This window comes from Salvelinus namaycush, chromosome 26 (assembly GCF_016432855.1).
Source record: "Salvelinus namaycush isolate Seneca chromosome 26, SaNama_1.0, whole genome shotgun sequence".
NCBI classification, from domain to species: domain Eukaryota; kingdom Metazoa; phylum Chordata; class Actinopteri; order Salmoniformes; family Salmonidae; genus Salvelinus; species Salvelinus namaycush.
The window spans coordinates 26425213-26450279 of record NC_052332.1 but is presented as its reverse complement, the minus strand read 5'-3'; the positions used below and the strand labels follow the sequence as shown (position 1 = coordinate 26450279).

The following is a 25067-nucleotide window of genomic DNA, read 5'->3' as shown; positions in this document are numbered from 1 at the left end:
GTGCCTTAGACCACTGCTCCACTTGGGAGGCCATCGATCAAACGTATGATCTCCATACAATTTTTTTGTTTCCAAAACCAGACTCTGTAACAAACAGAGTGGACTGCGTTTTGTAGACTTTGCCAAAGTTTAAAAAAAAAAATGTTATTTAGGAATGCAAGACCGAATTTAGTTTTTGCACACTTATCCTGTACTACTAAGAAAATTAAAAGAGACCTACTAACTTCTATCAAACCCTGCCCCATCCCCTTCATCCCCTTCCAACCTCAATAACCCTATACACCAATCTTTCCCTCTCTTCCACATACCGGTACTAACAACAATACATCAACACATGCTTCACCGTGGTACTACTGTTGTACTGTGTTGTTGTATGTGTCGAACTGCTTTGCTTTATCTTGGCCAAGTCGCAGTTGCAAATGAGAACCCAACTAGCCTACCTGGTTAAATATAGGTGAAATAAAAAATAAATGTAAAAAACGACTTGGTGGGCGCAGTGTGTACTCGATCATCACTACACCCCCCCCCCCGAAAAAAGACTACCTGGAACGTGTCCTTAGTCAACAGCCCCTCCTATACGTTGCAATTGGCTAAACAGACAGAACACGGGGACGCCCCTCACTGACGCGATTGAAGGATAAATATCAACGCCACCAGATTGTTTCAAGAACACCGGCGAAATAGCTAAGTCTACAGAAACCCTAATTTTTAAATTGGGCAATATACTTAGTATCAGATACATCATATTTTGTAAACTACAGTTGACTGAGTTTAGCTAGATATACTCTGCAAATAACAATTCCTTTAAAATGAACGGGCAATTGAACGGGTTCCATAACTCACTCATTGATGAAGACTGCTTTTTGTTCACCTCTGAATCTGTTGGAGAAGGACACCCAGGTGAGTTTGCGACCGTATTATTTTAGCTAGCTAGTTTCCAACATAAGGAAAGGTTATGTGGTAGATTCAGCGAACTAGCAGCCAAGTGCTGCCAAATGCCTGCCAGTCATTTTTACAAACACGCATAAACGTTAGCTAACATATTGTTCGTATGCCTCAGTCAGCTAGCTATTTGACTATTTTTCACATTTGCTGATCTTTGAGTCAGCCGATATTATGAATGGGGAACGCGAGCCAGAGTCAGGCCACGCGGGTTGCCTTCGCCATGGGATCGGGTGCTAGCTAACGTTAGCTAGGAGCTAATGCTAATCCAGAAAAGTGTGACACTAAAATACTTGTCTGGATGGTCAAGTCGCCACCTGTGGTGCGTTTATTTAAAAACGTAACATATATGCCATATTTTTATATATTCGTCGTTGTTCCTTTCATTGAATTTATTACCACATTTTGGGCGAGTCGAACAACGGTATTACATCAGTAGACTGCGAGCTCGTGCACGTGACATAATGCAACTGCGAGCGCGGACCAAGTAGCTTTTGTTGTTATCTGGTCACTGGGTTAGCGGAGTTCTCTAGCAGTGGTGTATTTTAGTTCATTCCAATGCGTGTAGTATAGTAACAATTGTGTCGGTGATTTATTTTGATTTGACTGAAGCATGAGACCACGGTGTACTCATTTCACCTCAAATTACCATTGTTTCATGAGCTGAAATAAAAGATCCCAGAAATGTTCCATAAGCACAACAAGCTTATTTCTCTTAAATGTTGTCCACAAATTTGTTTACTATACCCTTAGTGAGCATTTCTCCTTTGCCAATATAATCCATCCATCTGACAGGTTTGGCATATCAAGACTATGATTAAACAGCATGATCATTACAGGGGACAATTTAAAAAGTGACTCAAATGTGCAGTTTTGTCACAACACAATGCCACAGATGTCTCAAGTTTGGGTGTGCAATTGGCATTTTGACTGCAGGAATGTCCACCAGAGCTGTTGCCAGAGAATTTTAATTTCTCTACCATAAGCCACCTCCAATGTATTTTTAGAGTTTGTCAGTACATCCAACTGGCCTCAACCGCAGACCACATGTGTGGGCGAGCGGTTTGCTGATGTCAACGTTGTGAACAGAATGCCCCATTGTGGGGCATTCTGTTCACCTCTACCGACAACAAACAATTGCATTTTATCGATGGCAATTTGAATGCACAGAGAGAGCGTGATGAGATCCTGAGGTCTATTGTCGTGCCATTCATCCACCTCCATCACCTCATGTTTCAGCATGTTAATGCACAGCCCCATGTCCCAAGGATGTGTACATGATTCCTGGAAGCTGAAAATGTCCCAGTTCTTCCATAGCCCGCATACTCACCAGACATGTCACGCATTAAGCATGTTTGGGATGCTCTGGATCAATGTTTATGACAGCTCATTCCAGTTCCCGCCAATATCCAGCTTCTTCGCACAGCCATTGATGAGTGGGACAATATTCCACTGGCCACAATCAACAGCCTGATTTAACTCTGCGAAGGAGATGTCGAACTGCATGAGGCAAATGGTGGTCACACCAGATACTGACTGGTGTTCTGATCTAAGCCCCTACCTTTTTTTGTCAAGGTATCTGTGACCAACAGATGCATGTCTGTATTCCCAGTCATGTGAAATTCATAGATTAGAGCCTAATGAATTTATTTACTTATGAAGTAAGATCTTTGAAATTGTTTCATGTTTTTATATTTTTGTTTGCATTACAGTAGCTAGCCAGGTTTTCTGGCTACAGTCCTCATGTACAGGTTTAAGTGCAATGCTCACTCAACATTTGGGGGAGGGAGACAGCTCCATTGCAGCTGATTATCTAGGCTTACCTCCACCCTAAATATAGGCCTAGGCCTCTTCTCCAGGGACTGCAGTGCAACTGTGGGCAGCCTGTAGCATTATGCACCTTTTGTCACAAGAAGCTGCTTTAAGCAAGCAGTCAATGTTGTAACAATTCAGTCCATATGATAATCTTTTGAATTAAAAGCCAACATGGTGCTAGTGGTGAGACAGTCTTGTAGAGACTGCCCCCCTCCTTGCAGGGCTGGGGGGTGCCAGCCAGGGTGTGAATGGACTGTGGTTAGGAATGTGGCCACCCTAGTGCTTTGCAGCTGTCACTCATATTGGTCCATTGGTTTTGCATTTGCAGGGATAAACTGCCTGGGGAAGTGTTCAGCTGTGTCTTTTTTATATGTTTAAGCAGGATACACCCCATAACTCCCTTTTCTTGTTTGACAGATAAGATTTGTGACCAGATCAGTGACGCTGTGCTTGATGCCCATCTCAAGCAGGACCCTGATGCCAAAGTGGCATGTGGTAATGATCAAGCACCCATTAAAAACTTTTCTATGGATTTGTCCATGTTACATTAACATGACCTTGCTTCTGTCCCCCCTTTATCACCCTGAATAGCTAATGCTCATGTTTACCTCACTTCCACTCACTTTCCTTCACTTGATTTTCTTCCATTTGTCCCCTTCTTTCTCTCACATGCTTTCTCTTTCTGTCTGCATTTTCTTCAGAGACTGTAGCTAAGACTGGGATGATCCTGCTGGCAGGGGAGGTCACCTCCAGGGCAAACGTCGATTACCAGAAGGTCGTCAGGGACACGATCAAGTACATTGGCTATGACGACTCCTCCAAGGGTATTATGGCGAATTTGCTCTGATTAAATTAAATTGCTACTTTCCATTGAAAACATGGTTTTAAGAGGTCACAGGGTTTGCTTTAGTAGGTACAGAAAGTAACACTGAGGTTTGACTTCCCTTCCCACAGGCTTTGACTATAAGACCTGCAATGTCCTGGTGGCTCTGGAGCAGCAATCCCCTGACATCGCTCAGGGTGTTCACCTGGACCGCAAAGAGGAGGATGTGGGAGCTGGAGACCAGGTTAGAAGGCTCCTGTCTTTGAGTGTTTGTGAGAGGAAGTGACTGGGCCTTGACTGTATGCTAGTGTTTGTTTTTGATCCCGCTCAACGTGTTTGACTGTGTTTTGTGTTACAGGGTCTGATGTTTGGTTATGCCACTGATGAGACTGAGGAGTGTATGCCCCTCACCATCGTCCTCGCCCACAAGCTCAATGCCAAGATGGCTGAATTGCGCCGCAACGGAACCCTCCCCTGGCTGAGGCCAGACTCCAAAACTCAGGTTAGATTCAGCATTGTAGCCCATGAACACCCATGTACCAACTATGGCAAGGAAGTCATGTAATCCCTTGTCCAGATCTTCGTAATGAAGCTGGCTTTTCAGATGCACTCCAATCACATGCAGGTATCCTAGTACCTTGCCTTACCTTGTCAAACGTGTGTACTCTTTGATTGACATTTCATACCTCGTCGCCCTCTCTAGGTGACTGTTCAGTATAGGCAGGACCGTGGGGCCATGCTCCCAGTGCGTGTGCACACTGTCGTGGTGTCCGTGCAGCATGATGAAGTAATTTGCCTGGATGAGATGCGTGACGCGCTGAAGGAGCAGGTTGTGAAGGCTGTGGTGCCCACCGTGTACCTGGACGACGACACCATCTACCACCTGCAGCCCAGCGGCCGCTTCGTCATCGGAGGTCCTCAGGTGAGACTGAGAGATGTATTGTACACCATTGTCCTCAATAGACTCTAGAAAATGGCCATCCAGAGAGATGTGATCAAGTAGCTACATAGTCAGTCAGATTTGTTTTTTAAAGTAGGCTCTTGTCAACACGAGAGACATTTCCAAGGCTGTCCTGGGCTCCTTGGCTGACTCTCCCCCTCACAGGGTGATGCTGGCCTGACCGGACGTAAGATCATTGTGGACACCTACGGAGGCTGGGGGGCCCACGGTGGAGGGGCCTTTTCAGGGAAAGACTACACTAAGGTGGACCGCTCTGCTGCCTACGCTGCCCGCTGGGTGGCCAAGTCCCTGGTGAAGGCTGAGCTCTGCAAGCGCGTACTGGTCCAGGTCAGGATTGAGCTAATGGCTGCAACCTAACATTTTTATTTGTCTTTTGTGGTTGTTTTCAGCTTGTGGATTCAGGTTTTGATTTGCTATTAGAGTCATTCACTTAGAACTGTTATGTATAACAATGAGATGAAAAGTAAAGATAGCATATTTTACAACCTGTCATGTGAATCTTGATCATGTAAGTTAATAAGAAGTTGCTGTGTTGTCAGGTAGCCTATGCTATTGGAGTGGCCCATCCCCTATCCATCTCCATCTTCCACTATGGGACTTCTCAGAAGAGCGAGAGGGAGCTGCTGGACATCGTCAAGAAGAACTTTGACCTCCGCCCTGGTGTTATTGTCAGGTAGTGTGGAACAATGGTGGCTGCCAGTAACATATTTTGTTATCAGCGGTCCCATAGGGCCGGAGCTGGTCCTCATGGGTCTAGGGGTTCTACATTTGAATGGCAACGGCTTGGTTTGCCCTCTAGTAATCTGTGCATTTATTTACCCAGTTCAACACTATTGTGCTTTCTGTGTTCCAGGGAGCTCGACTTGAAAAAGCCTATCTACCAGCGGACAGCTGCCTATGGCCACTTTGGGCGGGAGGCCTTCCCCTGGGAGGTCCCCAAAAAGCTCAAATACTGAATCCCTCACCCTGAGCTATGGGTGTACTACAGAAAAACCTACAAGCTCTGGGAGGGACGAATGTCCACAATCACCCCCAAACTCTCATCCCTAAAGGAAACATTTTACTCTCCTGTCCCCTCTACCCATCTGCAATTGCTTGCACACCCCCTGAAATCCATTTCCTGTCTTTCCCTCTGACAGTTGTTTTATCTTCACAGAAATGTATTTTCTCTCTTCTCCCTGCTGTTACTGTACCTATCCCCCACCCAATGTTTCTCTGGTTGGAGAAATAATTGATGGCACATTTTAGGCCTAAGAATGCTAGGAGTTGCAATAGGTAATTAGGATGTACATCTTGTCCCCTTAACTATTTTTGATTAAAAGTTAAGTTTTTGCCATTTGTCAGATGCAACCAAAACCCCATTTGTCAAAGTGGAACTGCAGAACTTGAGTTTTCTTAAACTATAGTACCTTGTTTGGAACAGTTAACCCTTCAGACCATGTTTTCTGACGTGTTACAGAGAAGTCAGAAGCTTCTAATGAATTCTGGTTCTGTTGGGATGTATGTTGTATCTCTATTCCCTCTGTCACATCCTTTGTCAAATTAAGATTACATGTGAACGTTCTAGAATGTTCTGTTTGTCCTGATAGACCAAGGTGAAGGCAAGGCACTTCCCCTCTAGACAGTGACCACTGGGTGTCGCTAGAGAAACTGCTTCAGTCTGCGCCTGTGAGGGGCTCTCTTTACTATTTGATAACTCAATACTTGAAAACAAACGAAAGTGCTTCATTTTTGACTGCCTTTAGGGATCTTTTAACATGGATGCTGACAAGTGAGTAAGGTAAACTTAAAAAAATAAACAATAAAAAAGCATTAGAGCATTGTTTTACCCTCTGGTTCCTAAAGTGGTCCACAGAAAAACTTTGGGTTGCAGCCACTAGGTGGTGCTCTAAGCATTTGCCAGTGTTATTTATATTTTAGCGACAAGGGTTTGGTTTGGGAGATGACTGACTTCGCAGAAATATTTCAACCTTTTTTTTCCTTCCCACATGCCCACTGATGGGAGCAAAAGTCTGGCGGGTGTTGTACAGAGAAACCGGCCTCGTTTACAATGCTCTCTCTGTTGGGTATGTGCGGACTGCATCATTTGCATTCTCTACATTCTTTTAATATCTTTAACATTTTTGGTGGTGAGGCTCAGTCTGGTTACTGAAGGTGTAAAAGTGCCTTTTTTAATGTTTTTACCTCCCCACACACACCCTGCCTGCTCCTGCTACCATCTCCAACCCCTCACCTGTGATGCTCTCTTGATGCTTACAGACCCCTCCCCTTGGCTCAAATGTTCAATTTCTGAAAGACTTGAAATGCTCCATGTGAAACCTTTGAATAAAAGTCTACCCTGATGTTCTGTGCATAATTCCTTTTTGAATTTTTCAAAAATTCTCAATATGCAACTCTTGCAGCACTAACCTCCATGGGTACTGAAACAGAAATACATTAATTGGGAGAGGTAGATTATCATGTCCCTAATGAGGACACAATTTAATGTACAATGTTTGGAATTTCAATACACAATTGCTCCTGTTTGTAGAAATTATTTCCATGAAAGGGTCAGTCAATGGGAAAAGTTTTATTTATGATGTGATTTGATTTGGATAATGTCAGTAACCATAAAAGAAAGAGCATGGGGAACACAACTAATATTCATGAGGATTGAGGTCACATGTAAAGCTAAAATCACAAGCAAGGTAATCTGACCATTTTCTTAGTACATTTAGCTTTGTAGACCACCTTTACTGCTAATATGTCTCTAAATAGTTTCAATGTCTTTATCATGTTCTCTTAATCCCTAGCTCACAGGAATGCATTGATTTATTCATACTGACTGTTGTGTGCTGCCTGCAAGTAAAAGTACAGAAGAGTTTTATAAAATCATATCCATTGGCAAAATATTCAGTGCAATGTTCATGTGTGAAAGAAGTGTTATCATATAGAAAAATATTGACACAGTAAATAGAATATTTGTAATTTGTTGTTGAAAGTTTTGGGATCTTCCATTGTAGCGAAGGCCTCAGGCTCTCAAAGTCTTGGATTATCAATCTGAAAAGAGAGTGGGCACAACATTTATTTACAACCCGAGTCATTTGTGTGTGTGACAACCAGTTCATCTGAAACCTAAATAGCTTGCCTATCATAAGATTTATTCATATGTGTTACTAGGGTCAGTTTAATAAATCATGTCTTTGTTTTTTATAACCCCCCCCCCCCCCCCACCTTCCTGACACATCCTAGTGTTTTGTAAGCCCAATCCGTGCACAAAAATGCAAATCGTTGTGTGATTAAATGTACCCTTGAAGAAAAAGGCCCTTTGTAATAAAGCACAGGCTACAGTTGAGTAGATTTCCACATTTCTTTTTGCAGGGTCTGGAAAATGTGCCTTTTCATGCAATTCTACATAACATTAGCAGAATCTCTTTTAATGCCAAGCAAATTACTGTGAGAGTGGCTACTCTGACAGTGACAAACTTATCAATAAAAACAATCTGGCTTTGTGGCCAATGAAGCGACACACAGATTCAATGTAGCCTACAATATTAGGAGGAAATACACTGAGTATACAAAACATTACCAACACCTGCTCTTTCCATGACAGACTGACCAGGTTAAATGTACAGTATATTATAGGCTACAGTTGGCTACTAAATAAGTGGCACACTGACTCACCCAATGATGAAGAAGAAGCCTAGGCTAGTACTCACCGGTGATGAAGAAGAAGAAGCCTAGGCTAGTACTCACCGGTGATGAAGAAGAAGCCTAGGCTAGTACTCACCGGTGATGAAGAAGAAGCCTAGGCTAGTACTCACCGGTGATGAAGAAGAAGCCTAGGCTAGTACTCACCGGTGATGAAGAAGAAGCCTAGGCTAGTACTCACCGGTGATGAAGAAGAAGCCTAGGCTAGTACTCACCGGTGATGGCCGATGCGCTGTTCATGGCAATAGCATATCTCAAGATAAACTACTTTGAAAAACAGTGATACTGTTCCCTCAACAAACAAAAAAAATCTACAAACAGATTATTCTTCTCTTTTCAGCAGTAGGCATTTGCTTTCCAAACTATGTTTTTCCTGTGATTGTATTTTTAAATTAGCAAAAGGCAAATTAACAGCCGTAAGAGGCTTCAAAACCCTTCTATGGAAAATGTGTCTATGGCCACAATGCAACAAACTGTTCTATATTTGGCGAGCATGCTGCCCAAATTGTAAGGCATACCTGTAACTGCCAAAATAAAGAAATGTGGCTACATTATGCTCTCTGGTGTATTTTGAACATTGAGAGCGGGCTCCTGTAAGCCCCTGCATTAAACCGGCCCTGTGTGTTACAATGTGGGATTAAAATGGATTTAATTGTAATAATGAGAACTTGTTCTCAACTAGCCTACCTGGTTGAATAAAGGTGAAATAAAAAATAATAATATTTTGTCAGCGATTTACACAAACACATAACAAAAATATAAACGAGCTGAAATTAAAGATCCCAGAAACTTTCCATACGTATTAAAAGCATTTTTTTGCACACATTTGTTTCTATCCCTGTTAGTGAACATTTCTCCTTTGCCAAGATAATCCATCCACCTGACAGGTGTGGCATATCAAGAATCTGATTAAACAGCATGATCATTACACAGGTGCACCTTGTGCAGGGGACAATAAAAGGCCACTCTAAAATGTGCACAAACGCAGACCACGTGCATGGCGTTGTGGGCGAGCGGTTTGCTAATGTCAACGTTGTGAACAGAAAGCCCCATGGTGGCGGTGGGGTTATGGTATGGGCAGGCATAAACTATGGACAACAAACATAATTGCATTTTATCGATGGCGATTTAATACACAGAGACACTGTGACGAGATCCTGAGGCCCATTGTCGTGCCATTCATCCACCTCCATCACCTCATGTTTCAGCATGATAATGCACAGCCCCATTTTGCAAGAATCTGTACACATGTTCTAGAAGCTGAAAATGTCCTAGTTCTTCCACGTTACCCATTGAGCATGTTTTGGATGCTCTGGATCGACGTGTACTACAGCGTGTTCCAGTTCCTGCCAATGTCCAGCTTCTTCGCACAGCCATTGAAGAGGAGTGGGACAACATTCCACAGGTCACAATCAACAGCCTGATCAACTCTATGTGAAGGAGATGTGTCGCGCTGTATGAGGTAATTGGTGGTCACACCAGATACTGACTGGTTGTCTGATCCACGCCCGTAACTTTTAAGGTATCTGTGACCAACAGATGCATATCTGTATTCCCAGTCATGTGAAATTCATAGATTAGGGCCTAATTAATTAATTTAAATTGACTGATTTCCTTATATGCACTGTAACTCAGTAAAGTCTTAGAAATGGTTGCATGTTGCGTTGATATTTTTGTTCAGTGTATGTTGAATTTCATATTTGATTAGACATGTATTATTTGACCATGTTTCAATGTTGATGGTAAAATGGTATGTTTGAATGCCAAGAGTGTGCAAAGCTGTCATCAACGCAAAGGGTGGCTACTTTGAAGAATATAAAATATATTTGGATTTTTTAAACACTTTTTGGGTTACTACATGATTCCATATGTGTTATTTCAAAGTACAAAGATGAAAATAGTAAAAATAAAGAAAAACCCTTGAATGAGTAGATGTGTCCTTTTGACTGGTACTGTATGTATACACTATCCAAGCAGAAGACACATCTCCTTCACATGTTGATATGTGGTTGTGTTCACAATTCAATATCCAGTTTGTCTCTCAGTTAATGAATAGCACTAAATAAAATTCAACTTAAATGCACTTCAAATATAGTTTTATTTGATTTAGTCCTATTCTTCAACTTAGAATTTTGGTTGAGATGGAGACATAAATCCAACATATTACTAACTTGTAGATCAACCCACCGTCCTTCATAAAAAATAAAATATCCAAAGGTAAAAGTGTATTATTAATATCACTAACTACTTCTAAACTTCCAAAGATCCATTCAACCATGAATGAATGATAATACTGTATGAAAAGATGATCTCTTCCTAAATATTTGTTCAAATTATACATTTTGTGTATGGTTTCTTAGAAACAAGGGGTGGCTTAACTAACCCTTTCCCTCAATTTACCCCTCTCCCTTACTGGTTGATGACCCTTTTCAAATCCAATGTATTTCCATGTTGATTCTACGTCACAATACATTGACAAATTACGTTGAAACAACAATGATTAAACCAGTGTGTGTGTCCAGTGGGTTGTCATTCAAAAGTCATGTCAACCCCTATTAATTCATGTGATTTGTTAGGCCAATTTGTACTCCTGAACTAATGTAGGCTTGCCAAAACAAAGGGGATGAATACTTATGCAACAACTGTATTTTAGTTATTTAATTTGCATACATTTGTAAAGATGTACAGGATTTTTTTTCACCTTGACATTATGGAGTATTTTTTGTAGATCCATGGCAAAATATCATAGTTAAATCCATTTCAATCCCACTTTGTAAAGCAACAAATGTGAAAAAATCCAAGGCGGGTGAATACTTTTTATAGGCGCTGTATGTACATCAAGAGTCAACTTACCGTCCACTTTGAGAGTAGGTGCTGGGCAGAGGTTCTTACTTCCACGCAAACTTCTGGCAGATTGACATCATCTATATAAGACAAATTGCATGCAAAGATTTAAACACCTTTGTTCTGTTATGAAATGTGTACTATCCTTTTATGTATTTTCTTGATGTATTTCCTATTGTGTAATTTCTTGTGTGATTGTGTGATGCAAGGCTCCCTTAGTCTTGAGACATTAGTCTCAATGGGACTCCCTGATAAAATAAAGGTAAAATAAAATAAAACTTTGTTGGTGCGTTCAGTGGCCTTACCCCGCATTCCAGGGCAGTCTTGAGGTCTCTGCAACTGTAGCTGGGGCCCAGAGTGCATGGGTCCCCTCCCTGTTCTCCTGCCTCTATCACTCCCCCACACAGGCCCACTCTCTGAGAAACAAACAAACTTAAAGTACATCCCCACCTCATAGAAATGTGAATTTAACCTCTACGGGATCGGTGTCCCCCCGCGGGACGGTTGAGCTAACGTAGGCTAATGTAAGTAACAAAATAAATTCCCAGGATATAGACATATCTGATATGGGCAGAAAACTTACATTCCTGTTAATCTAACTGCACTGTCCAATTCACAATAGCTACAATGAAATAATACCATGCTATTGTTTGAGGAGAGTGCACAATTAGGAACTTGAAATTGTATTAATAAACCAATTAGGCCCATTTGGGCAGTCTTGATACAACATTTTGAACAGATATGCAATGGTTAATTGGATCAGTCTAAAACTTTGCACATACACTGCTGCCAACTAGTGGCCAAAATCTAAATAGCGCCTGGGCTGGAATAATACATTATTGCCTTTCTCTTGCATTTCAAAGATGATGGTACAAAAAAATACTAAAAAACGCATGTTTTGTTCTTTGTATTATCTTTTACCAGATCTAATGTGTTATATTCTCCTACATTAATTTCACATTTCCACAAACTTCAAAGTCTTTCCTTTCAAATGGTATCAAGAATATCCTTGCTTCAGGTCCTGAGCTACAGACAGTTAGATTTGGGTATGTCATTTTAGGCGAAAATTGAAAAAAGGGTCAGATCCTTAGTGACTTTCATGTTATGTTACAGTGTGTAGTCGAGTGACTCTAAACATGACATACCTCACACACATCAAGGGCAGACTCTGGTTTACCCAGAACCCCCTTCAGCTGGTGGCCATGACGCTGGGTAAAGCCATCACACTGAAAAGAGAGAAATAAGACATGAGCCCAGAGGCATCTATAAGGCTCCTATGTGAGATGAGGGGAGATGTAGACCAGGGGGCAGGGCTGACCTTAGGCAGGGCCTTGGGGTGGAGCTGGCAGACAGAGGCCAGGAAGGAGGAGGTCTGAGGCTCTGAAGCATTGGAGCCCAGCTGTAGACGAGTCAGAACCGCCAGGGTCAGACAGGAGTCACAGTCAGACAGAGGAGCACTCTCTGAGAGGGAGAGAAAGAGGGAGAGGAGAGAGGGAAAGAAGAGAGAGACATTTCAAACAGAGGATAATATAGAAGAGGAAATTATAGAGAGAAAAGTGATTATATGGTGGTGGTGCAAAGCAGGGCAGGAGGGATGAACGATGAAGTGGTCATGAACTCACCCAGGACAGGCGTATCCATGCCATGACAGGCTTCGACGAGGGTGCATATGACCTCAGGGGTGGCGTAGGTCAGGAGCATGTCCATCAGCATCTTACCATACTTCTCTATCAGGTTCTCACACTGCTTCCTGTAGGACATGGGTAGAATACCACACACCTTCCCCAGCAGATCAATCACAGCCATCTGGGACGGGAAACAGATACAGGGCATTGGGAAAAGGATTGTTTGTGTGTGCGTACATGCACACACATGTAGGGTGGCAGGTAGCCTAGCGGTTAAGAGTGTTAGGACAGTAACCAGAAAGTTGCTGGTTCAAATCCCCAAGCTGTCTAGATGAAAAATCTGTCAATGTGACCTTGATCAAGGCACTTAACCCTAATTGCTCCTGCAAGTTGCTTTGGATACAAATGTCTGCTAAAATATACATGTGTGCGTTAGCGCACAGAAAACTCTGATTGGTAAGTTTACACTGTGGGTGTACAATTGAATGATTTTTAAGTGTTTACATGAGAACCACCAGAATGTATTTTTCTAAAGACTTTTCAAAGTGTTGCCCTTTTAACAGTGTTACAATGTACACTGCTCAAAAAAATAAAGGGAACACTTAAACAACACAATGTAACTCCAAGTCAATCACACTTCTGTGAAATCAAACTGTCCACTTAGGAAGCAACACTGATTGACAATACATTTCACATGCTGTTGTGCAAATGGAATAGACAAAAGGTGGAAATTATAGGCAATTAGCAAGACACCCCCAAAAAAGGAGTGATTCTGCAGGTGGTGACCACAGACCACTTCTCGGTTCCTATGCTTCCTGGCTGATGTTTTGGTCACTTTTGAATGCTGGCGGTGCTCTCACTCTAGTGGTAGCATGAGACGGAGTCTACAACCCACACAAGTGGCTCAGGTAGTGCAGTTCATCCAGGATGGCACACCAATGCGAGCTGTGGCAAAAAAGGTTTGCTGTGTCTGTCAGCGTAGTGTCCAGAGCATGGAGGCACTACCAGGAGACAGGCCAGTACATCAGGAGACGTGGAGGAGGCCGTAGGAGGGCAACAACCCAGCAGCAGGACCGCTACCTCCGCCTTTGTGCAAGGAGGTGCACTGCCAGCGCCCTGCAAAATGACCTCCAGCAGGCCACAAATGTGCATGTGTCTGCTCAAACGGTCAGAAACAGACTCCATGAGGGTGGTATGAGGGCCCGACGTCCACAGGTGGGGGTTGTGCTTACAGCCCAACACCGTGCAGGACGTTTGGCATTTGCCAGAGAACACCAAGATTGGCAAATTCGCCACTGGCGCCCTGTGCTCTTCACAGATGAAAGCAGGTTCACACTGAGCACATGAGCACATGTGACAGACGTGACAGAGTCTGGAGACGCCGTGGAGAACGTTCTGCTGCCTGCAACATCCTCCAGCATGACCGGTTTGGCGATGGGTCAGTCATGGTGTGGGGTGGCATTTCTTTGTGGGGCCGCACAGCCCTCCATGTGCTCGCCAGAGGTAGCCTGACTGCCATTAGGTACCGAGATGAGATCCTCAGACCCCTTGTGAGACCATATGCTGACACATGCCCATTTGTGGCCTGCTGGAGGTCATTTTGCAGGGCTCTGGCAGTGCACCTCCTTGCACAAAGGCGGAGGTAGCGGTCCTGCTGCTGGGTTGTTGCCCTCCTACGGCCTCCTCCACGTCTCCTGATGTACTGGCCTGTCTCCTGGTAGCGCCTCCATGCTCTGGACACTACGCTGACAGACACAGCAAACCTTTTTGCCACAGCTCGCATTGATGTGCCATCCTGGATGAACTGCACTACCTGAGCCACTTGTGTGGGTTGTAGACTCCGTCTCATGCTACCACTAGAGTGAGAGCACCGCCAGCATTCAAAAGTGACCAAAACATCAGCCAGGAAGCATAGGAACTGAGAAGTGGTCTGTGGTCACCACCTGCAGAATCACTCCTTTTTTGGGGGTGTCTTGCTAATTGCCTATAATTTCCACCTTTTGTCTATTCCATTTGCACAACAACATGTGAAATTTATTGTCAATCAGTGTTGCTTCCTAAGTGGACAGTTTGATTTCACAGAAGTGTGATTGACTTGGAGTTACATTGTGTTGTTTAAGTGTTCCCTTTATTTTTTTGAGCAGTGTATATTTCCTAACACCAGCGATGTAGGTATTGAACGCTATATTAGGTGACGACAACACTTTTTAGTGTGTTCCAACTGATAGTTTCTAACACCAGTGGCATTAAAATGTTACACTAACTCAGTGTGTAAGGTACAGTCCTATGGTGTTCACTGATACCGTGTATTTTGGAATTTGAATTTAACAGTTTACTAGCTTATAAACTGGCTACATCACATTATGCTGGCTTGCAAAATGATGTGTAAATCCTATTGAATTCCAGCCAGATTGAGGATATCCAACAATTTTTACTTTACCCGGTCTCCCGGGCGGCGCAGTGGTCTAGGGCACTGCATCGCAGTGCTAGCTGCACCACCAGAGTCTCTGGGTTCGCGCCCAGGCTGGGCTGGGTTCGCGCCCAGGCTCTGTCGCAACCGGGAGGTCCGTGGGGCGACGCACAATTGGCATAGCGTCGTCCGGGTTAGGGAGGGTTTGGCCGGTAGGGATATCCTTGTCTCAGTATGTAAAATGTAATAAAATGTATGCTGTAAGTCGCTCTGGATAAGAGCGTCTGCTAAATGACTAAAATGTAAATGTAAAATGTACTTTTAATCACCTGCAACCTGCATTTAGAATGACTGCCAAGGTAGAGCTCGAAAAAATGTAGACCAACTAAACTATCTAAACTGGAACAACCATCTCAGCAACGGGTGCAATAAATCCAACTACGGTACTAACAGATTGGATTAGTTTAGAAAAATTTCATGGTATTTACATTTGTGTAGCATAAAATCAATGTACATGCAAAAAAAAAAATATATATGTACCTGCAATTTTTACAACTCATTTTCAAATGACTAATTACAACACACAAAATCATACAGTCACCTTTCATCAAACTTAATCATCTAGAAATACATTTCACATTGCAATACATGTTCATATAAAAGTAATTGCTTTTCACAATGCAATGCTCACATTACTTTTGATATGATTCTCTCCTCTTTTGTTAAAATACATTTTACTATTACTTAATCCGACTGCTCTGAATTGATGATCACTTAAACATTTGGTAAACCTATAGATTTGACATGTCAACTGTTTTGTCTACTACAGATTTTGAGAACTCCATAATTAAAATATATGTCTGTAAAGTAGAAACATAAAAAGTATGATTTACTGTATACTCAAATGTACTACTATGATGATGACAATTGATGATTTTACTTCACAGTACATAAAAAAAATCTGACATTGACAAGATCAGATATGTACTGTACGTAACAAATCAAAGTTTATTGGTCGCATCTACAGATTAGCAGATGTTACAGCAGGTGTAGTGAAATGCTTGTATTTGTAACTCTAACAGTGCAGTAATACAATATCAATACAATACCAATATGCAAATAATTCAGAAAGTCCAAAACAAGAAAGAAATGCATCCCCCAGTACTGTAATATATGCCATTTACATAGCAGACACTTTAATCCAAAGTGACAATAGTCTACACATTTTGGTATGTGACCCCAGTGGGAATCAAACCCACAACTCTGGTGTTGCTAGTGCTGTGTTCTAATGAACTAAGCCACGTACAGGACCAACACAATACAGAAGTACAATACAATACTTTAAAATACAATACATGATTACAATACAGGTGGAAGATGTATGATTGCCATCCCATAAGCGTACCACCCTCCTTCAGGCCATGGATGAGGCATGCAATGATTTCACACAGACCTAAATCCGACTTTGATTTGCAATGCTAAAAGGTTATTCCCCAGGTGCATGAACAATAAGGATATTTACTTTGATTTCGATGAGAACCTATGTCCAAATGCTCAAGACAGGCTTGATGCAATTTAGTGCCTGCTAAACAATGTTTCTTTCATTTGATCACACCTTTGATCACACATGGGATAGTGTACCTAATATGAAAACAGTATAATGTACTGTAATTTACAAGTGTTACCAGTGTGGAGTTTTGTACTAAGAGTTTAGAAAATTCACCACAATTTCACCATAATACGGTGAAAAACTGTATTACATTTTTAAAAATCACTTTGGTACAATTTTCACAAGTATGTGTTACATTTTCACAATACTAAACACAAACATCATCAAAATGACTATCACAAAGTTACTTGTTCATTGCACCAAATCACTCTTTCAATTTGGATGCATAATCAACCTAAGTATCTGCTTTTCAAAATGCAACATTCACTTGACTTTTGATTAGATTTTCTTATTTGTTGTTAACAATACAAATAATCAGACAATCACTTAATCAAAACTGGTAGGTACTGAACCAAAATTATGTAGTGCTTGTAGTTAGCATATACAGTATAGTTTGATAACTGCTGAACACTGTAAATGTATATATGTTTGCCTCATAAACGTATCAATCTGACATCACTTTATGATGGAAGGTAAACCAAATCATATACTGTATGTATGTGCCATTGTGCTTCAATAGGAAGTGGAAAGAGTCACTCTATGTGCTATCATTTGGAACGATAGTGTACTGTACAATGATCTGATGAAAGACCTGCGTTATATATAACAATATAGTCCACTCATTATCTGAATTTCATTGATACACTGTAAGCTGATGAATTTCAAGCAGATAGACAGGCGATACTGTATCATTTGACAAGTCCCGTAGAAAAGGTGATCTTGGAAAATGTAGCATGGGGCAGAAATAACATACAACACCGTGCTACGTTTTTACAGTAGCCAACTCCTTTACAATACCCCAATTTCTGATGATTTGTCCTACCTATTTACTGTATAAGAATAATAAAATGTAAAACTGACAGACATATTTCTCAACATGCTCACAATCTGCCATTGGATACAAATTATATATTTTTTTGCAAGTTATAGTCAAATACTGTATGGAAAATGATATTTACCATCTACTATTCTTTCTATTAAGCATTTCAAAAAGAACAGTTTTGAAATGCGTGTCTTGTATTTTTTGGTATTGGACTAAATGGTAGTTAAAATGACTAAATGGTGAGCCTGTCATTACCTGATATATTGGTGATTAAATTGAATGTTCTCATGGTATTTCATTAATTTTGCATGAATGACTCAGGGGTGAACCCTAACCCTAACCCTAACCTCTATGAATACACAGTCAAATGTTCTGAACATAAGATAGGGGCATTACAAGTGTTATCAGTTTAGAGTTTTGTTCTAAGAGTTTTGAAAATATACAACTTACATCTGAAAAATGTGCCAAAGTGATTGGAAAAAAAAAGAACACTAACACAGGCAACACCTCGATTGAATAACAGTATTATAAAGATATGAACAACAGCTGGGGTGTGTGTGTTCCTATGTGCATGCCTTGGCTGAATCTAGTTGATGATCCCTGCACTAATTATATTTCTATGGCATGCCTTACCTCAGTCCTTATTTTCGGCAGCATACTCTCCAGTGACTTGATAAGATAAATGCAGAAGGTACATTCTGGCGAGAACTGCACCTGGTAGACAAAACAGAAAGAAAACAGAGGGAGAAAGAGAACAAGATAAAGACAGACAAACAGTCAGGTACAGACAAACAAAAACAGTCAGCGGGACACAGAGTAGAGGTCAGAGAGAGAGTGCATTAGTCCTGTTCTTTTTGTCTCACCTTTGTCATTGTCATGGCTGACTTCAGACCCTCTTGAATGTGATCGGTCAGCAGGCTCTGCTGCTGGCTGTCTGACTGGGAGCCACAAAGTCCCAACACGGTACACACCTCAGTGGGTTTCTGTGGGAGAGGAGAGAGGCTCAATTCAGGCTCATTCAGTCAGAATGATATAAAAAATTACAAACCAGGATCTTTCTCAACCTCCCACCAGCACTTACGAAGAAGCTGGTCAAGAAGGTGATGACCAGGGGGAGGTTCTTATCCACTTGCTCCCGGCACAGTTTGGGGGACGCAGGGCCTGGCATGAGGTCACATAGTTTCTCCAATTCGCCCCTGATCTCAGTCTGGGGATGGAGGAGTGGGAGGCATCAGTTGAAATCATTTTGAGGCACATTAAGTAAATTATGTGTTTTACAATCATTAAGACATATTAGAATATGTATTAAAAGCTACAGTAAAGTACATTTATTTTTGCATACCACTGGTTTGTTGGGCCACTGATTGTGTTTAAGAAGAATTAACTATTCCGGGGTGAGATTACACAGACCGAAGTGCCTGACCAGCCTCAGAGGAAAGGGGAACTTAGAAGTCAGAAATACACTGTGAACTGCTTTTATAGTTACTTTTATATAGAAAAGAGGAAGTGGCTTTCTAACTCTCCAAAACAGCATCGCAGAACAGAAACACAAACTGTACCACTTGTGTTGAGTGAGGGTTTGTGGGAAAAAACAGGTGAAAACCATTTCAGGAACTGAAAGTGTCTGTTGTTTTTCATTGTTTGCGGAAAAGAAACCTGAATGCTCTATCTGCAGCCATAAATAGGAAGAAAAACTGACCCAGGTGAATGAGCATCATATGCACATACAAGTAGTACTGATGTGATGGTTATATGTTTCTGGGTGTTATTATGAATGATTCAAATGTATGGTATGTATGGTTCAGGGGTGCATGTTCTGTCGATGCATTCACCTGTATGTCCGGGTTGGAGATAAGGTCTTTAAGGAGTTCAATTATTTGGGTACAGTCCTGGCAGCTGTCCCCTTTCTGAGAGGAGGAAAGGGAAAGAGAAGAATGCCAACTCAAAGCTGTGGCGGGATACTGAGGCAAAGACATCCATTTATTCCACTTAGTATATAAGTGGAAGTTGACATTATTCCTGAAGGTACTCCCTGAAAAGCAGTGCTGGATTTCTATGAAATGTTATTTTGTGTTGCAAAACATGTCTCCTCTCTTTTATACCTGCTTCTATAGTCTATAGACTGAAAATCTGTTTTAAAGAAAACAGAAGTGAAATTGGCTCGGTTCTTATTAAGACACAAAATATTATGACCCCATCACTGAAAGATAACATTCTCAAGAACATGTACAGTGGGGCAAAAAAGTATTTAGTCAGCCACCAATTGTGCAAGTTCTCCCACTTAAAAAGATGAGAGAGGCCTGTAATTTTCATCATGGGTACACTTCAACTATGACAGACAAAACGAGAAAAAAATCCAGAAAATCACATTGTAGGATTTTTAATGAATTTATTTGCAAATTATGGTGGAAAATATGTATTTGGTCAATAACAAAAGTTTATCTCAGTACTTTGTTATATACCCTTTGTTGGCAATGACAGAGGTCAAACGTTTTCTGTAAGTCTTCACAAGGTTTTCACACACTGTTGCTGGTATTTTGGCCCATTCCTCCATGCAGATCTCCTCTAGAGCAGTGATGTTTTGGGGCTGTTGCTGGGCAACACGGACTTTCAACTCCCTCCAAAGATTTTCTATGGGGTTGAGATCTGGAGACTGGCTAGGCCACTCCAGGACCTTGAAATGCTTCTTACGAAGCCACTCCTTCGTTGCCCGGGCGGTGTGTTTGGGATCATTGTCATGCTGAAAGACCCAGCCACGTTTCATCTTCAATGCCCTTGCTGATGGAAGGAGGTTTTCACTCAAAATCTCACGATACATGGCCCCATTCATTCTTTCCTTTACACGGATCAGTCGTCCTGGTCCCTTTGCAGAAAAACAGACCCAAAGCATGATGTTTCCACCCCCATGCTTCACAGTAGGTATGGTGTTCTTTGGATGCAACTCAGCATTCTTTGTCCTCCAAACACGACGAGTTGAGTTTTTACCAAAAAGTTATATTTTGGTTTCATCTGACCATATGACATTCTCCCAATCTTCTTCTGGATCATCCAAATGCTCTCTAGCAAACTTCAGATGGGCCTGGACATGTACTGGCTTAAGCAGGGGGACACGTCTGGCACTGCAGGATTTGAGTCGCTGGCGGCGTAGTGTGTTACTGATGGTAGGCTTTGTTACTTTGGTCCCAGCGCTCTGCAGGTCATTCACTAGGTCCCCCCGTGTGGTTCTGGGATTTTTGCTCACCGTTCTTGTGATCATTTTGACCCCACGGGGTGAGATCTTGCGTGGAGCCCCAGATCGAGGGAGATTATCAGTGGTCTTGTATGTCTTCCATTTCCTAATAATTGCTCCCACAGTTGATTTCTTCAAACCAAGCTGCTTACCTATTGCAGATTCAGTCTTCCCAGCCTGGTGCAGGTCTACAATTTTGTTTCTGGTGTCCTTTGACAGCTCTTTGGTCTTGGCCATAGTGGAGTTTGGAGTGTGACTGTTTGAGGTTGTGGACAGGTGTCTTTTATACTGATAACAAGTTCAAACAGGTGCCATTAATACAGGTAATGAGTGGAGGACAGAGGAGCCTCTTAAAGAAGAAGTTACAGGTCTGTGAGAGCCAGAAATCTTGCTTGTTTGTAGGTGACCAAATACTTATTTTCCACCATAATTTGCAAATAAATTCATAAAAAATCCTACAATGTGATTTTCTGGATTTTTTTTCTCATTTTGTCTGTCATAGTTGAAGTGTACCTATGATGAAAATTACAGGCCTCTCTCATCTTTTTAAGTGGGAGAACTTGCACAATTGGTGGCTGACTAAATACTTTTTTGCCCCACTGTATGTGTCTTCCGTTTCCCTATACAATGCCCACAAGCTTCATTAGAACAGTGTCAGCGGAGGTTCCTCATAGGAGGAAGGGGAGGACCATCCTCCTCAGTGAATTTCATAAAAATAAAAATAATGAAACATTTAAAAAGTTATCCTTTTTAGATAAAACGATTCTAAATATATTCACGTCAGCAAATAATTGATTAAAACACAATGTTTTGTAATGAAGGTCTACAGTAGCCACAGCAGCACTCTATAGGGTAGCACCATGGTGTAGCCGGAGGACAGCTGGCTTCTGTCCTCCTCTGGGTTCATTGACTTTAATAAAAAACCTAGGAGGCTCTTGGTTCTCACCCCCTTCCACAGACGTACACAGTAATTATGACAACTTCCGAAGGACGTCCTGGAGTGGTGTAAAGCTCACCGCCATTGGACTCAGGAGCAGTGGAAACTCGTTCTCTGGAGTGATGAATCACACTTCACCATCTGGCAGTCCAACGGACAAATCTGGGTTTGGTGAATGCCAAGAGAACGCTACCTGCCCCAATGCATAGTGCCAACTGTAAAGTTAGGTGGAGGAGGAGTAATTGTCTGGGGCTGTTTTTCAAGGTTTGGTCTAAGCCCCTTAGTTCCAGGGAAGGGAAATCTTAACGCTACAGCAAACAATGACATTCTAGACGATTCTGTGCTTCCAACTTTGTGGCAACAGTTTGGGGAAGGCCCTTTCCTGTTTCAGCATGACATTGTCCACAAGCACAAAGCGAGGTCCATACAGAAATGGTTTGTAGAGATCGGTGTGGAAAAACTTGACTGCACAGATTCCAACCTCATTGCCCGACCTCACTAATGTTCTGTGGCTGAATGGAAGCAAGTCCCTGCAGCAATTTTCCAACATCTCATGGAAAGCCTTCGCAGAAGTGTGGAGGCTGTTATAGCAGCAAAGGGGGACCAACTTCATATTAATGCCCAGGATTTTGGAATGAGATGCTTGACGAGCAGGTGTCCACATACCTTTGGTCATGTTGTGTATGTTGACTATGAGGTGACAATGATGGTTAACAGTCATGATATGAAGGTTTGACTTGGGAAGTTTTTTTTCCTGGTCACAGATAGCTGATGTGTTGTGCACTGAAGTCTACAAGCGAAGGAAAAAAGTGAGAGGAGGAGAGCGCGTAGAGAGTTGCGAGAAGGAATTATATATACAAGGAGCAAAGTGATCATGCTGTTTTAATATGGTTGCTATGAAAGTCAACTGTGAATGCGTGTGATCAGGTGTGTATTCATTCCACCAATTCTGTTGAAAACGTTTCTTAAATGAAAGCAAATGGAACGAAACGGGGATAAATATACCTGAATTATTTCAATAGAAACTCTCATTTGCAACTGTTGGACTAATGATTACATCCTAGATCAGCTAGATGCAAGCAAAAGTGTGCAAAACGGTATTGAATGTTTCTGTCACCTTAATTCTGTCACCTTGATTACTCAGTAATCTCGACCTGTGCACCTACATTATAAACTTGCATTCATAGGCTAGGTTGTAGCAACCTCATGATGGGAACAGGGACATTTTGAGTATCATGTAGTAGCATAAACCTACCGATGTTACACTGAGCTGGGTGAGTGGAATATGAATGACAGTCATCCAATATGCTGTGATAGAAATAAGGCCATGCTCATAAAACATACAATTATCCTCCCTCATTTTAAACGGCACCTACCCCCACTGAACAGAGAAGACAAGACCAGGCACTAAATCAGACTGGGAGAAAAGTTTCCATCTACAGTTTTTATGCAAGTAAAGTCATACTGTATGAGAAAAAAATCAAGATAGCTGTGATGGAAATAGGACGTTTCGGTACAATTTTATAAATGCCAACAGATCATTTGTTAGTTGACATGGTGGGATTTTTTCTGTCGGTAAAATGAATTATTCAAGAAAAGGGTTGGAAACGAGTTTATGTGCAAATATTGATATAATAACCATCATATCGAAGTAAACTTGGAATCACGCGATGACATGTTGTGTGGTCCTCCCACTACTAGGCCTACTCGGAAAACCATGCAGTCTTTAAACTACATAGTGTAACGACCCTGGGTTTATAAACGCGGAAATCGACTCTGCCGCACGAGCATGCTTTTGCGGTACAGTCGATAGCGCGCCGGACCTCGGGCTAGAAGGTCGAGGGTTTGAGACCTGAGATTAGGGTGGTGAAAGTGCACGGCGATGAGTTTAATGCTCCTTTCCAATAAATATTTAGGGTCTTAATTTGGTGACATAATGATCGATGCTTGACTGCCGTTTGACAAATACAAATATTCTGGCTGTTATCCATAATAATCTCATAATGTGACTAGCCTACCCGCACAGTCTACCCGCTCTGTATTTGCGTGTTGTTGGCTAGAGCGCACGTGCCAAGCACAGAGTAGGCACATTTGCTATTTTACGCAATAATTTTTGTGACAAAAATCAGTAGAGTTGAACATGCGATTGAAACACACTGAAATCTAGATTTGTATTCGATACATGAAAACTTGAGCGAAAAAACATACTTCATTCAACTTGAAATACTGTCAAAAGTATTGTCAGACTGATTTGTAGTAGACTGCCATAGCCCCAATTAAAATATTAAATAAACATTGGCCGTTGATTACATCACCTTTGGTGAGAACACAAAAAATGTATTCATTAATCAAAATGGGATCATGGGCCAAAAAAGTTTGGGAACCCCTGGGAACTAATCTGATTGATAATACTATTGATAATTATACTTTATTTGATTCATATACTGTAGTAATGATATTGATTATGGAGCACATTATCTGGTCATTTTCTCTTAGTAAAACACAATAATATTTCTATATTTTTTCTCTATATTTTTTTGCTTTTTGAATCCTGCCAGGGGGTTGTTAGTATGCAGCACAATGTTGCATACACTGGTAGTCCTATATTTTGTGGGTTAAAGGGGGGAATCATTGTTTTCAAAATAAAAATAGTTCTTACTTTCAGCTTGTCCCAGGCGTGTCGTGTTCCCTCCCCACCGACAACCCTTGCCAAAGCTGTGGAAAGATACAAATATGAAGAAAAATTAAATCTGTTATATAAATGTGTCTCCATAAACACTTTTTTCCATTTGTGGTTCTAAATGTCTCATGAACAAGATTATATATTTTAATTACATGTTTAATTAAAACATGAATGTATATGTCAATAATGTACATTGAATTAAATATACTATAACATCATATTAATATGTTATAGTATTAACCGAAACTGTGTGCAATTGTATAGCATACCTGTGGTCTGGTAAGAAATTAAGACAACGAGTGCAAGCTTGAAAGAGGCCATCATAAGTCAGTCTCTTTCAAAAACTACTTGGAAAATGAATAACCGCTCAATGTAGGACTGGGGTATAGACAGGGGCCAGCTGCCACAGAAAGCCCTGCCAATCAGAGTTTGACAGAAAACCACAGGTTGAAGTGTGATAAGCTATTTGTATTCTCTTTGGTATTGCGGAACTGAGTTGTACAAAAGTAATGAGGGTCCCAATTCAATATAAGCTGTAACTTTTGTTTCAGTATCTGGATGCTATAACAAAACCCAAGTTTTATTTATGTATTTAATTTCACCATTATTTAACCAG

General features: G+C 41.5%; 2 protein-coding genes across 3 annotated transcripts; one reads left to right on the top strand and one right to left on the bottom strand.

Annotated features, from left to right (window-relative positions):
- Nucleotides 1-635: 635 nt before the first annotated feature.
- LOC120021312 (S-adenosylmethionine synthase-like) lies at nucleotides 636-6883 on the top strand. Its single transcript, XM_038965014.1, has 9 exons — nucleotides 636-900; nucleotides 3175-3252; nucleotides 3459-3581; nucleotides 3712-3824; nucleotides 3939-4082; nucleotides 4284-4502; nucleotides 4686-4868; nucleotides 5081-5214; nucleotides 5395-6883. Exons 1-9 carry the CDS (start codon nucleotides 810-812, stop codon nucleotides 5495-5497), a joined length of 1188 nt encoding a protein of 395 aa, XP_038820942.1. The 5' UTR covers nucleotides 636-809; the 3' UTR covers nucleotides 5498-6883.
- A 212-nt stretch (nucleotides 6884-7095) lies between these two features.
- On the bottom strand, nucleotides 7096-24807 carry sftpba (surfactant protein Ba). Of its 2 annotated transcripts, XM_038965015.1 has the most exons (12): nucleotides 24721-24807; nucleotides 24428-24483; nucleotides 19435-19509; nucleotides 18684-18809; nucleotides 18466-18585; nucleotides 18236-18316; nucleotides 12698-12881; nucleotides 12394-12536; nucleotides 12221-12301; nucleotides 11381-11491; nucleotides 11085-11155; nucleotides 7096-7580 (listed from the first exon to the last, which is right to left on the bottom strand). In XM_038965015.1, exons 1-11 carry the CDS (start codon nucleotides 24773-24775, stop codon nucleotides 11120-11122), a joined length of 1068 nt encoding a protein of 355 aa, XP_038820943.1. In that variant the 5' UTR covers nucleotides 24776-24807; the 3' UTR covers nucleotides 7096-7580; nucleotides 11085-11119. The 2 variants fall into 2 exon arrangements, with proteins under 2 accessions (XP_038820943.1, XP_038820944.1); XM_038965016.1 differs by lacking the exon at nucleotides 19435-19509.
- Nucleotides 24808-25067: the final 260 nt, after the last annotated feature.